This window comes from Phyllobates terribilis, unplaced genomic scaffold (genome assembly GCF_046119375.1).
Source record: "Phyllobates terribilis strain yellow unplaced genomic scaffold, ASM4611937v1 Scaffold_7__3_contigs__length_470593459, whole genome shotgun sequence".
Lineage (NCBI taxonomy): Eukaryota > Metazoa > Chordata > Amphibia > Anura > Dendrobatidae > Phyllobates > Phyllobates terribilis.
In genome coordinates this window covers 462,986,933-463,001,169 of record NW_027362767.1, presented here as the reverse complement: position 1 = coordinate 463,001,169, position 14,237 = coordinate 462,986,933, and the positions used below count along the sequence as shown (strand labels likewise).

General features: G+C 55.0%; 1 protein-coding gene across 3 annotated transcripts in view; it reads left to right on the top strand.

Annotated features, from left to right (window-relative positions):
• Positions 1-14,237, top strand: part of DIAPH2 (diaphanous related formin 2) — a 2,453,123-nt gene that overhangs the window by 951,800 nt on the left and 1,487,086 nt on the right. For all 3 annotated transcript variants that reach the window (XM_073642200.1, XM_073642202.1, XM_073642201.1), the window contains one exon: positions 11,379-11,699. In XM_073642200.1, coding sequence (XP_073498301.1) covers positions 11,379-11,699 — 321 coding nt within the window. The remainder of the gene's footprint in view (positions 1-11,378; positions 11,700-14,237) is intronic.

The following is a 14,237-nucleotide window of genomic DNA, read 5'->3' as shown; positions in this document are numbered from 1 at the left end:
CCACCTCGTGTGCCGCAGGGTTGTGTCTGTACTCTGCACAACCGCCTCCGGGAGGACGCCACACATCTGGATCTGCAGTATTTCACTATGAGCTCCTCGCATTATATTCACAGCAAAACTTCACTGACAGAACAAGCTGTGCTACATGCTGGAATAGATATGGACACAGAGTTACGTCCTCCAGATTCCCCTGTCCTCCTCCTCCGGACTACCCTGTCCTCCTCCAGACTCCCCTGTTCTCCTCCTCCAGACTCCCCTGTCCTCCTCCTCCAGACTCCTCTGTCCTCCTCCTCGATTCCCCTGCCCTCCTCCTCCAGACTCCTCTGTCCTCCTCCTCGATTCCCCTGTCCTCCTCCTCCAGACTCCTCTGTTCTCCTCCTCGATTCCCCTGTCCTCCTCCTCCAGACTCCCCTGTCCTCCTCCTCCATACTCCCCTGTCCTCCTCCTCCAGACTCCTCTGTCCTCCTCCTCGATTCCCCTGTCTTCCTCCTCCAGACTCCCCTGTCCTCCTCCTCCAGACTCCTCTGTCCTCCTCCTCAAGACTCCTCTGTCCTCCTCCTCAAGACTCCTCTGTCCTCCTCCTCCAGACTCCCCTGTCCTCCTCCTCCAGACTCCCTTGTCCTTCTCCTCCAGACTCCCTTGTCCTTCTCCTCCAGACTCCCTTTTCCTCCTCCTCCACACACCCCTGCCCTCCTCCTCCAGACTCCCCTGTCCTTCTTCTTCAGACTCCCGTCCCCCTCTTCCTTCAGACTCACCTGGACTCCTCTTCCTTCAGACTACCCTGGACTCCTCTTCCTCCAGACTCCCCTATCCTCCTTCTCCAGACTCCTCTGTTCTCCTCCTTCAGACTCTTCTGTCCTCCTCCAGACTCTCCTGGCCTCCTCCTCAAGACTCTCCTGACCTCCTCATTTTCCATATTTTGGAAGGAGCAAAATTAAGAATACATGGCATGCAATGGGGATTATAATTGCACCATATCATGCCTAAAAAATGCCGCCATACTGTACCCACATAATGCAGGGAAAGATTACATAATGATGAGATACAATGAATACATAGTGCTGCCACACGGTGCCAGAAATATCATTGCTGTATTGTGCCCATATAATACCACCATGATGTGCTGAAATAATGCCTTGATACGGTGCCTACACAATGGTGCAGAATACCGGGGTTATATCACTCTGCATAATGCCAGGGGCTGAGTCCTTGTAAGCAGCGGCACCTGGAAGGTGGGCACAGGGGGGTGAATGTAGCCTCCCGTGCAGTATCAGCGGCGCCACCTACCACGTGCCACGTAGCACTTGTGACTTCTTATGTGGTCTTGAGACACGTGGCCCCCCAGGCACCAGGGCCGGCTGTACCCTCCAGAGCTGGGGTCCTGTGTCCGATGCTGCACTTGTCCCAGTATCTTCCTAGGGCTGAAAAATGAGATTGAGGTGCTTCCTTTTCACTATAAGGATTGCTGGGACCTTTAGTCCTCCAGCAGTCTGCGGTTTCAGCTCAGAGAAGCGTGCAGAATACATGACATGAAATCCTTCGCACGAGGGGACGACTTTCACGTCCCATGACGGAGGAGGCACAAGGCGCAGCAGCAGAAAGATAAGGGAGACGGATCAGGTCAGACGTGACCGGCTCCTACAAGCCGCGGATTTAGATAATTCCTGGAAGGATCAATGATCTTCCCTCGCTATATATAGATGTGTAATGTATAGTTCTGGGCTGTGGCCTCGGACCTTCCTGCAGAAAGTCAGGGTACTATTGTCCCCGGAGCGGCTGAGAGCGTTTCCTGCTGTAAGAAAATGACTTATGGACAAATGTAAGTTCCGTCCCCAGAGCCATAAAGAATCCTGTCTCCTGCAGTGGCCGGGACTGCGTCCTCGTGTCCATGGGGTTCACGTTACAGGCACAGTCCTCATTTCTGACCAGCACACAATCCGACGCTCGCATGCAGCGCCAAAGTCATTAGGCCACAAAGTAATGGAAAATATTTGCAACCGGCAACATAAAGAAATTTAGGAGCTAAAACCCCACAGCAAGCTCTTCATTCCCCACCTCTCTGCGGGATCTGTCTCAAGTGCACTGGTGGCGGCACCCCAGAGTCTGCTCATTAATTCCAGTGCTGGGATCTGATTGCAATCATATCTATATACATGGTGCCGAATGCCCCTGCCCCCCCAAGCAGAATGTTCAGGGTCTGTTACAAGGCTTGCTGGAGCAGCGGCGATATCAATGGAATCGTCATATGAAGATGTCACTACGGTGCGAGCGACGCTCCGGCACTGAAGACTTGACTGATAGATATTGGACACTGTGAAGATCTGAGGTTGCAATAGTCTCCTTCCTTACATCCAAGGTTTTAAAACTCCAGGTAAATGGCCCAAATTGCCCCCAGTCCGCCAGATCTCCTCCCCGGGGCAGTAGTTCCACTCTCCCCATACCGGACGATACTCCCTGTCACCCAACTTTTGGTTGGCCCACAGATTTCGTATCTCCCTCCAGTATAGTCTGTAGTCACATTCCATGCTCCTCCAGACGACAGATAAAGCAATAGAAGCACAGCTATCCAGCGGCAATAGTCTTTTAGAAAGTTAATCAAATCCAGGTGACAGATCCCACAACTGTAGTACGTTTATCCAGACCAGTCGGCAACTGATCTCCAAACTCCATAGGCCATCCATTTATGGGCTCTAGGACCTCAACCTAGATCCTCTCCCTTCTACGTCATTCCACCAACTCTTTGACTAAAACATGAGGTTTATTCTCCTCCCTCCCTGGGATCAGTGTCCTGAATGGGAGAAGTGTTCACACGCTCCCCCACAAAGGCTAACTGTGCATTAGTGGAGGTATTTTTGTCAGGTTAAAATCCATCACCTGGGACTGCATGTGAGACACCCTGTGGTGATGGCTCCAATGGGTCTACTATCCCCATCCACACAATGGGACTAGTGGCTAAGAGAACAATGGCTTAAGGCCCCTGGGACACTAATGAGATTAATGGAATTATTGCTTTATATTTATCTTTAGCAATCTCCTGTCTGGCCTTATGTATACGTAAGATCCAACCAGCTCGTCTTCCTCTCCTTACTGTCACTGTATGAAAGCATTGATTCCTGAGGCTGGACTGACGAGCAAACGAATCATTAATAAAACAGAGCAAGCAAATCTCTAATAAAACACAACAATCAGATCGACGGAACCAGTGCTCCGTGCTGGAAAAAGTCTGCATCCATTAGAGCCGTGGACTCCGTTCTACGTCCATTGGTCCAATAGTCTTTAGAACAAGGCCAGCTCCTCACGGACGGGATGGACCCTCACTCCCCCATAAAACAAATCAGAACTCTGATAAACAAACCACACAATTTTGGATGTCAAAATGGCCACAGCTTTATTTAAATCACAGGATTATACAACCATAGTTGGAGTCAGGTGTAGTCCTCGATCGCCGGGATTCCCAGATACTGTGATATCCCAGCTGTCCGACCTACTTTACCAGGCCAGATAGCTGAAAGCGTTACCATACCACATCCTTCAGGCTGGCCCCCCATAGCCGAGCCTGTTCACCACCATGAGATTTTACATCCTTTATTAGATCAGATTAGTCCACCGTAACTTCCTGCAACTTCCACCTCACTCCTGAACCACAGCTGTGACAATTCACATAAAAGATAAATTTAAAGCCATATTAGACACTTTTTTTTAATTCAATGGTGTGAACATATAAACTAGAGCCCCTGCATACATTATAACAAGGGACTTACACACCTCCGACCTCCGACTCACGAAGAGTCATTCTACAGTGCTCAGGAGATGGAAAAAACCCTGTGGAGGAAACCTCTAGGGAACCATGACTGAAGGATCACCCTTCCCCTGAGCTTAGAAGAGTTTAGCAAATTTAGCTGTTTAAATACATAATACAATCAGATATGGAACAAGCTAAATGACAGTTAATACAACAAATACAATGAGACATGCATCACCATACAAGTAAAGCTGAAATAAACAACTTTAGAAATGATAGTACAGGTCAAGCGGGAGGGAAAATGTTTCCTGATGTCCTCCAGGTAAAGGAAAGAGGTAACAAAGAGATAAGGAAAGGAATTCCACTCTGTGATAAACTCCCCTCATCCAAAAATGCAACCAGCACACATCCTGTCCTCCACCATACAATGCATGATTCCCTTAGCTAAAAACTACACAGCTATGAAACTTAAAACTTCAACCTTGTATTATGTTCTGCCCCTCCCCCAGTCATGTTCCTTCCTGCGCTGATGGGCTCCGGGGAAGTCTTTATCTTCCCATAAACTTCTCCCTTTCACCTTCATTCATCTGCGCCTCATCTCTCCCCCATACTCATTCCCCCATACTCATTCCTCCCCCATACTAATCCCTCCATACTCATCCCCCTCATCCCCCCATACTCATCCCTCCCCTATACTCATCCCCCAAACTCATCCCTCCCCAATACTGATCCCCCTCATACTCATCTCCCCATACTCATCCCCCCAAACTCATCCCTCCACCATACTGATCCCCCTCATACTCATCCTCCCATACTCATCCCTCCCCCATAGTCATTCATCCCTCCATACTCATCACCCCCATACTCATCCCCCGATACTCATTCCTCCATACTCATCCCTCCCCCATATTCATCCCTCCCCCATACTGATCCCCCTCATACTCATCCCCCCAAACTCATCCCCCCAAACTCATCCCTCCACCATACTGATCCCCCTCATACTCATCCTCCCATACTCATCCCTCCCCCATAGTCATTCATCCCTCCATACTCATCCCCTCATACTCATCCCCCCAAACTCATCCCTCCATACTCATCCCTCCCCCATATTCATCCCTCCCCCATACTGATCCCCCTCATACTCATCCCCCCAAACTCATCCCTCCATACTCATCCCTCCCCCATACTGATCCCCCTCATACTCATCCCCCCATGCTCATCCCTCCATACTCATCCACCCCATACTCATGCCTCCCCCATACTCATCCCTCCCCCATACTCACCCCCCCATACTCATCCCTCCCCATACTCACCCCCCATACTCATCCCTCCATACTCATCCACCCCATACTCATGCCTCCCCCATACTCATCCCTCCCCCATACTCATCCCCCCATACTCATCCCTCCCCCATACTCATCCCCCCCATACTCATCCCTCCATACTCATGCCTCCCCCATACTCATCCCTCCTCCATACTCATCCCCCCCATACTCATCCCTCCCCCATACTCATCCCCCCCATACTCACCCCTCCCCCAATGCTCATCCCTCCATACTTATCCCCAACATTCTCATCCCATACTCATCCCCCCCATACTCATCCCTCCATCACCCTCTTCCCACCCTACCCTGATTTGGTGCAATGATGGTTCTGTACCCCCCCCAATCCTGAGCCTCCCCTACATTCAGCCTCTGCTGTTTGCTTTGGTTTATGGTTTAAGGTAAAAAGTTAAAATTCAGGAGGAAGGACGCAGCTAATTTCTCCTCCTACATTTATATCCACTACAATCAATATAGATGTAAAATGCAGGACTTATGGGGGATCTGTCACATTGCACAGGGGGCTCAGCTGCGTGCAGCCGGACATAGAGCAGGAGCGGAGCAGACTTATATATTGCTTTATAGGGGAAGAGTCAATATACTGTGCAGTTTTTTCTTTTTATTTCTGTTTTATTGTGGTGTTAGGAGTCCAGTGGGCGGTCCTATCAGTGATTGACAGCAGTCTCTATAAGCACTACCATACAAGGAAGGCTGTCTGTCACTGAGAGGACCGCCCACTCGACTCTATGGACAAGAATGAGTTAGAAATAAATAAAAAAAAAAAAACTGATTATCTCCCTACAAACCTTTCTATCATTCTGCTCCACTCCCCCCGCTCCGCTCCCCCTGCTCTGCTCCTCTCCTCCCACTCTGCTACCCGCTCCCCCTGCTCTGCTCCTCCCGCTCTGCTCCTCTAGCTCCACTCCTCCCGCTTCTCCGCTTCCCCTGCTCCGCTACTCCTCCTCTGTTCCCCCATGTGCCTCTCACCTGGCTCTGCTCCCCTTCTCCACTCCTCCCGTTCTGCTTCTCTTGCTCTGTGCTGCAGAGCCTCATCTACTCTGTGCTGCGGAGCCTCATCTGTGCTGCGGAGCCTCACCTGCGCTCTGTGCTGCGGAGCCTCACCTGCGCTCTGTGCTGCGGAGCCTCACCTGTGCTCTGTGCTGCGGAGCCTCACCTGCGCTCTGTACTGCGTAGCCTCATCTGCGCTTTGTGCTGCAGAGCCTCATCTGCACTCTGTGCTGCGGAGCCTCACCTGTGCTCTGTGCTGCGGAGCCTCACCTGCGCTCTGTGCTGCGTAGCCTCATCTGCGCTTTGTGCTGCAGAGCCTCATCTGCACTCTGTGCTGCGGAGCCTCACCTGTGCTCTGTGCTGTGGAGCCTCACCTGCGCTCTGTGTTGCGGAGCCTCACCTGCGCTCTGTGCTGCGGAGCCTCATCTACTCTGTGCTGCGGAGCCTCATCTACTCTGTGCTGCGGAGCCTCACCTGTGCTCTGTACTGCGTAGCCTCACCTGCTCTCTGTGCTGCGGAGCCACATCTGCACTCTGTGCTGCGGAGCCTCACCTGCGCTCTGTGCTGCGGAGCCACATCTGCACTCTGTGCTGCGGAGCCTCACCTGCACTCTGTGCTGCGGAGCCTCATCTACTCTGTGCTGCGGAGCCTCATCTGTGCTGCGGAGCCTCATCTGCGCTTTGTGCTGCGGAGCCTCATCTGCACTCTGTGCTGCGGAGCCTCACCTGCGCTCTGTGCTGTGGAGCCACATCTGCGCTCTGTGCTGCGGAGCCTCACCTGCGCTCTGTGCTGCGGAGCCACATCTGCGCTCTGTGCTGCGGAGCCTCACCTGCGCTCTGTGCTGCGGAGCCACATCTGCGCTCTGTGCTGCGGAGCCTCACCTGCGCTCTGTGCTGCGGAGCCACACCTGCGCTTTGTGCTGCAGAGCCTCATCTGCGCTTTGTGCTGCAGAGCCTCATCTGCACTCTGTGCTGCGGAGCCTCACCTGTGCTCTGTGCTGTGGAGCCTCACCTGCGCTCTGTGCTGCGGAGCCTCACCTGCGCTCTGTGCTGCGGAGCCTCATCTACTCTGTGCTGCGGAGCCTCATCTACTCTGTGCTGCGGAGCCTCACCTGTGCTCTGTACTGCGTAGCCTCACCTGCTCTCTGTGCTGCGGAGCCTCACCTGCGCTCTGTGCTGCGGAGCCACATCTGCACTCTGTGCTGTGGAGCCTCACCTGCACTCTGTGCTGCGGAGCCTCGTCTACTCTGTGCTGCGGAGCCTCATCTGTGCTGCGGAGCCTCATCTGCGCTTTGTGCTGCGGAGCCTCATCTGCACTCTGTGCTGCGGAGCCTCACCTGCGCTCTGTGCTGCGGAGCCACATCTGCGCTCTGTGCTGCGGAGCCTCACCTGCGCTCTGTGCTGCGGAGCCACATCTGCGCTCTGTGCTGCGGAGCCTCACCTGCGCTCTGTGCTGCGGAGCCACATCTGCGCTCTGTGCTGCGGAGCCTCACCTGCGCTCTGTGCTGCGGAGCCACACCTGCATTCTGTGCTGTGGAGCCTCACCTGCGCTCTGTGCTGCGGAGCCTCACCTGCGCTCTGTACTGCGTAGCCTCACCTGCGCTCTGTGCTGCGGAGCCACACCTGCGCTTTGTGCTGCAGAGCCTCATCTGCGCTTTGTGCTGCAGAGCCTCATCTGCACTCTGTGCTGCGGAGCCTCACCTGTGCTCTGTGCTGTGGAGCCTCACCTGCGCTCTGTGCTGCGGAGCCTCACCTGCGCTCTGTGCTGCGGAGCCTCATCTACTCTGTGCTGTGGAGCCTCATCTACTCTGTGCTGCGGAGCCTCACCTGTGCTCTGTACTGCGTAGCCTCACCTGCTCTCTGTGCTGCGGAGCCTCACCTGCGCTCTGTGCTGCGGAGCCACATCTGCACTCTGTGCTGCGGAGCCTCACCTGCACTCTGTGCTGCGGAGCCTCATCTACTCTGTGCTGCGGAGCCTCATCTGTGCTGCGGAGCCTCATCTGCGCTTTGTGCTGCGGAGCCTCATCTGCACTCTGTGCTGCGGAGCCTCACCTGCGCTCTGTGCTGCGGAGCCACATCTGCGCTCTGTGCTGCGGAGCCTCACCTGCGCTCTGTGCTGCGGAGCCACATCTGCGCTCTGTGCTGCGGAGCCTCACCTGCGCTCTGTGCTGCGGAGCCACATCTGCGCTCTGTGCTGCGGAGCCTCACCTGCGCTCTGTGCTGCGGAGCCACACCTGCATTCTGTGCTGTGGAGCCTCACCTGCGCTCTGTGCTGCGGAGCCTCACCTGCGCTCTGTACTGCGTAGCCTCACCTGCGCTCTGTGCTGCGGAGCCACATCTGCGCTCTGTGCTGCGGAGCCTTACCTGCGCTCTGTGCTGCGGAGCCACACCTGCATTCTGTGCTGTGGAGCCTCACCTGCGCTCTGTGCTGCGGAGCCTCACCTGCGCTCTGTGCTGCGGAGCCACATCTGCACTCTGTGCTGCGGAGCCTCACCTGCGCTCTGTGCTGCGGAGCCTCATCTACTCTGTGCTGCGGAGCCTCATCTGTGCTGCGGAGCCTCACCTGCGCTCTGTGCTGCGGAGCCTCACCTGTGCTCTGTGCTGCGGAGCCTCATCCGCGCTCTGTGCTGCGGAGCCACATCTGCACTCTGTGCTGCGGAGCCTCACCTGCGCTCTGTGCTGCGGAGCCTCACCTGCGCTCTGTGCTGCGGAGCCTCACCTGCACTCTGTGCTGCGGAGCCTCACCTGCGCTCTGTGCTGCGGAGCCTCACCTGCGCTCTGTGCTGCGGAGCCTCACCTGCGCTCTGTACTGCGTAGCCTCACCTGTGCTCTGTGCTGCGGAGCCTCACCTGCGCTCTGTGCTGCGGAGCCTCACCTGCGCTCTGTGCTGCGGAGCCTCATCCGCGCTCTGTGCTGCGGAGCCACATCTGCACTCTGTGCTGCGGAGCCTCATCCGCGCTCTGTGCTGCGGAGCCACATCTGCACTCTGTGCTGCGGAGCCTCACCTGCGCTCTGTGCTGCGTAGCTTCACCTTTCTATCATCATATATCCTTCATGATGGGCGAGGATCAGGGCCGCGATCAGGTTTGCTGGATTCTGACGTTTCTTTCGGCTTTCTGGCAGATTTTGCAGCGTTCCTGTTGCCTGGATACGGGAGGCCGCCATTTTTCCGTCTGACAATGTCACATAATTTCCAGGGAAATGAGGCGCGTAGTGATTTATAGCAGAATGTGAGCGGATCGGAGGTTTGCGCTGTGGCTGTTCCCGCTTATTTCATGGATCCGCCTCCGTGGATACATTCATGTCCACATTGTGCTACAAATGCTGATTGATACATTGTAACGACGTCACCTGTGATCGGGTCAATATAGTCACTGACAGCAGGAGACGTAGCAGCGCAGATCGCTGAGCGCACAATGCAATGAATCTCGGTCGCCGTATTTGGAGGAATCCACATTCTTTAGGATTCCTCAGTGATGAAGGGGCCGCCACGCTGATCCAGTGCCGCTTCCTTTTCTCAGTCTTTCCTTGCATGGTCGCCGGCTGTGCAGCACAGACATGCTCCAGTGGGTGGCAGCCTCTTCAGTTCCCACTGCAGAGGATGATGGGAAGGCGGGGGCCGGGGAGCTGATTCAGCCCCTCCAATCCCGTCATCGGTGCTGGTCCCTCTATAGATCATGAAGTGGAGGAAGATCTGAGCAGGGCACCATCACCTTACAAGAGCGTAACGCCCCTTTAAGTCTAGTTTATATAATAGTGGAAAACCCCTGTCATGACTCTGTTTTGGAGTATCCCGGGGACAGGGGCTCCTACCCTGTCCCTAATGCTAGGGGCGCCCAAGCTGGCCCTGTTCACCGGATTACTTCTGACGGTGAAGACGCCGGGGTCACATACCTTGTCTGAGCTCCTCAATCCACCCTCAGTCTGTTCCCTTATTCCCCCAGAGAAGAGGGGAGTAGTAGTGTATTGCAGTACACAAACCAGACTAACAAAGTAATACAAACAGTTCTAAAGGCAAATACCAATCATACAAACATATGCACACAAACAACAGAGGTTAACACCAGGAAGTGGAGGATGGGAAACAAACCAAAATAGGAGAAGACTAGCATTAACACTCAACCTAAACCACACAACAGTCTAAGCTGAAATCCACCAAATGCCTTCTAAAATAACCACTCTCCAGCACACTCCTAGAACCATGCAGCATAAGCGAGCTCTGGCAATGATAGCCTGCTAAAGCCCAGAATACATAGGAGCGGGGTGTGGCTAACACTGGACAACTGAGCACCCAAATGCAAGTAAGCTTCCAGGAGCTCACAACTGAACAGATTAACCCCTGCACCGCTAAAAGAAACCTGCACCATTTAATCCTCTCTGCCGCGATAAACCCGTGACAGCCCCTTTAAGTTTAATTTATACAATAGTGGAAAGCCCCTTTAATGAGAGCCCCTCCCTTGAATAATTATAACCAAGGATCAGAGATTTCTTTTCATATCTCCTATATTTTGGGGTGAAGTTAAATTCAGTACCTTAGGTGCCCGTGGGTGTAACAGGACGATCCATGATAACCACAAAGGAAAAGTCCCGGCCGGTGGATCAGGTCCCCGTGCTCAATGCTTCCACAATATGGAAGACCCCAAAGATACGCGAGACCCCGACATTATTGTACATGGAACCGATTCCTCCTTCCCGCCCCACGTCACATGCAGTTGGAAAATAAAAGTCTACATCAAGGTCCAAAAATAAAGAGACAAGAACCAAAATTGACCGAAACCGCACCCGATAACTCTGCAGACCCCAGCTCTCATACCTAGAGCTGGTAGAACAAAAAGTTAGGGGGGCATGGGAAGTGCATGTGGCTGTGTTGGTGGACCCCCGCCTCAGAGGTGCGGTCACTTTCATTGGGGCTCAGTGGTTGTTTTTGGGCGGAGTTTCGTCAATCTTTCCTCTAGACCAGTGTTCCCCAGTCTCCCGTCCCCCCGGCCCCCACACGTCATCTTTTCAGGATTTCCATTCCATAAAGTTGCACAGGTGATGGAGTTATCATGAAGGCATCAGGATTTCTCTCAACTGTGCGATACTATGGAAATCCTGAAAACATGATGTGTGGGGGCCGGAGGGACGGGAGGTTGGGAAACACTGGTCTAGATTGATGAAGATGATGATGATGATTATGACCATAAAATCCTTTAGGTGGAGATTCTGAAAATACTTTTCGTTGTAGAACATTTAGTCTCTGTTACATTTATTTCCATGATGAATTTCACCTTATTCACATCGTTTTATATTTGCATTGACTTTCAGGGTGTGAAGCCCCCAGGAGGACCACCTCCAGCAGCCGGTGGACCTCCACCTCCTCCTCCGCCTCCACCGCCCCTCTCTGGTGGACTGGTTCCTGGTCCTCCACCACCACCGCCACTTCCTGGTGGTCCACCTCCACCTCCACCATTTCCGGGAGCTCCTCCTCCGCCTCCTCTGTTGGGAGGCCCACCACCTCCACCACCTTTTGGAAGTATATGTTTTTCGGGACCTATGGCTCCACCTGCCATAGTTTTGCCTTTTGGGATGAAACCAAAGAAGGAATACAAACCAGAAACAGCGATGAAGAGAATAAATTGGTCAAAGGTAAGATTTCTAATTACCATCCAGTGCAGGACAAGGTCCGAGGTTGGTTGGGTGGGATGGGGTCAGGCGGCAGGAGCTCAGGACCTGCAAGTCTATAGAGAAGTAGAGGTGAGTTGTGAATTTTATTTGTCAGGACCCTGATTACTGACAGGATCCTCCCTTAGTAACGTCCTCTGGTCTATATCCATGAAATGTCCCCATAGCATCTAACACGGTCCCTATATTCAGTGCCCTCACATCAGGAGCACAGGCCAGAAGGAAACCTTGTATCCATTGTAGACAATACTGTGTGAGCTGAACAGCGCAGATACATTATAACAAACTAGCAGAGAGAATCATGCTGATGTGCATTGCATGGAAGGGCTACAAATGTATCCACTGAGCCAGACGAGTGACCTGCAGGAGGCAAGAGCGATCTCACTCACCCAGGGCAAACGGCCCTAAAACTGCTTTAGGTGGAGAATGTTTCTGCATCCTGCACTCTGCAAAGAATTTGTGCCTCTTGGTGTTTTTACGCCAGAATTGGCAACTTCAAGAAAAGTAAGTAGAGAGGGTGAGGACCAGCGCCGCGGTCACCCATCCAGCAGCCGCAGATAACTGACATGGCCGATGGACCGGGACCTGTGGATCGGGTGGAGAGGGTGAGGACCAGCGCTGCGGTCACCCCATCCAGCAGCCGCAGATAAGTGACATGGCTGATGGACCGGGTCCTGTGGATCGGGTGCAGAGGGCGAGGACCAGCGCCGCTGTCACCCCGTCCAGCAGCCACAGGTTACTGACATGGCCGATGGACCGGGACCTGTGGATCGGGTGGAGAGGGTGAGGACCAGCGCTGCGGTCACCCCATCCAGCAGCCGCAGATAAGTGACATGGACGATGGACCGGGACCTGTGGATCGGGTGGAGAGGGTGAGGACCAGCGCCGCTGTCACCCATCCAGCAGCCGCAGATAAGTGACATGGCTGATGGACCGGGTCCTGTGGATCGGGTGGAGAGGGCGAGGACCAGCGCCGCGGTCACCCCGTCCAGCAGCCGCAGATAAGTGACATGGCTGATGGACCGGGTCCTGTGGATCGGGTGGAGAGGGTGAGGACCAGCGCCGCTGTCACCCTGTCCAGCAGCCACAGGTTACTAACATGGACGATGGACCGGGACCTGTGGATCGGGTGGAAAGGGTGAGGACCAGCGCCGCGGTCACCCCGTCCAGCAGCCGCAGATAACTGACATGGCTGATGGACCGGGTCCTGTGGATCGGGTGGAGAGGGTGAGGACCAGCGCCGCGGTCACCCCATCCAGCAGCCGCAGATAACTGACATGGACGATGGACCGGGACCTGTGGATCGGGTGGAGAGGGCGAGGACCAGCGCCGCAGTCACCCCGTCCAGCAGCCACAAGTTACTGACATGGACCGGGACCTGTGGATCGGGTGGAGAGGGTGAGGACCAGCGCCGCGGTCACCCATCCAGCAGCCGCAGATAACTGACATGGCTGTTGGACCGGGTCCTGTGGATCGGGTGGAGAGGGCGAGGACCAGTGCCGCGGTCACCCCGTCCAGCAGCCACAGGTTACTGACATGGACGATGGACCAGGACCTGTGGATCGGGTGGAGAGGGTGAGGACCAGCGCCGCGGTCACCCCGTCCAGCAGCCACAGGTTACTGACATGGACGATGGACCGGGTCCTGTGGATCGGGTGGAGAGGGCGAGGACCAGCGCCGCTGTCACCCATCCAGCAGCCGTAGATAACTGACATGGCTGATGGACTGGGACCTGTGGATCTGGTGGAGAGGGTGAGGACCAGCGCCGCGGTCACCCATCCAGCAGCCGCAGATAACTGACATGGCTGATGGACCGGGACCTGTGGATCTGGTGGAGAGGGTGAGGACCAGCGCCGCGGTCACCCATCCAGCAGCCGCAGATAACTGACATGGCTGATGGACCGGGACCTGTGGATCGGGTGGAGAGGGTGAGGACCAGCGCCGCGGTCACCCATCCAGCAGCCGCAGATAACTGACATGGCTGATGGACCGGGTCCTGTGCATCGGGTGGAGAGGGCGAGGACCAGCGCCGCGGTCACCCCGTCCAGCAGCCACAGGTTACTGACATGGACGATGGACCGGGTCTTGTGGATCGGGTGGAGAGGGCGAGGACCAGCGCCGCTGTCACCCATCCAGCAGCCGCAGATAACTGACATGGCTGATGGACCGGGTCCTGTGGATCGGGTGGAGAGGGTGAGGACCAGCGCCGCGGTCACCCCGTCCAGCAGCCACAGATTACTGACATGGACGATGGACCGGGTCCTGTGGATCGAGTGGAGAGGGTGAGGACCAGCGCCGCGGTCACCCCGTCCAGCAGCCGCAGATAACTGACTTGGACGATAGACCGGGTCCTGTAGATCGGGTGGAGAGGGTGAGGACCAGCGCCGCGGTCACCCCGTCCAGCAGCCGCAGATAACTGACATGGCTGATGGACCGGGACATGTGGCTCGGGTGGATAGGGTGAGGACCAGCGCCGCGGTCACCCATCCAGCAGCCGCAGAT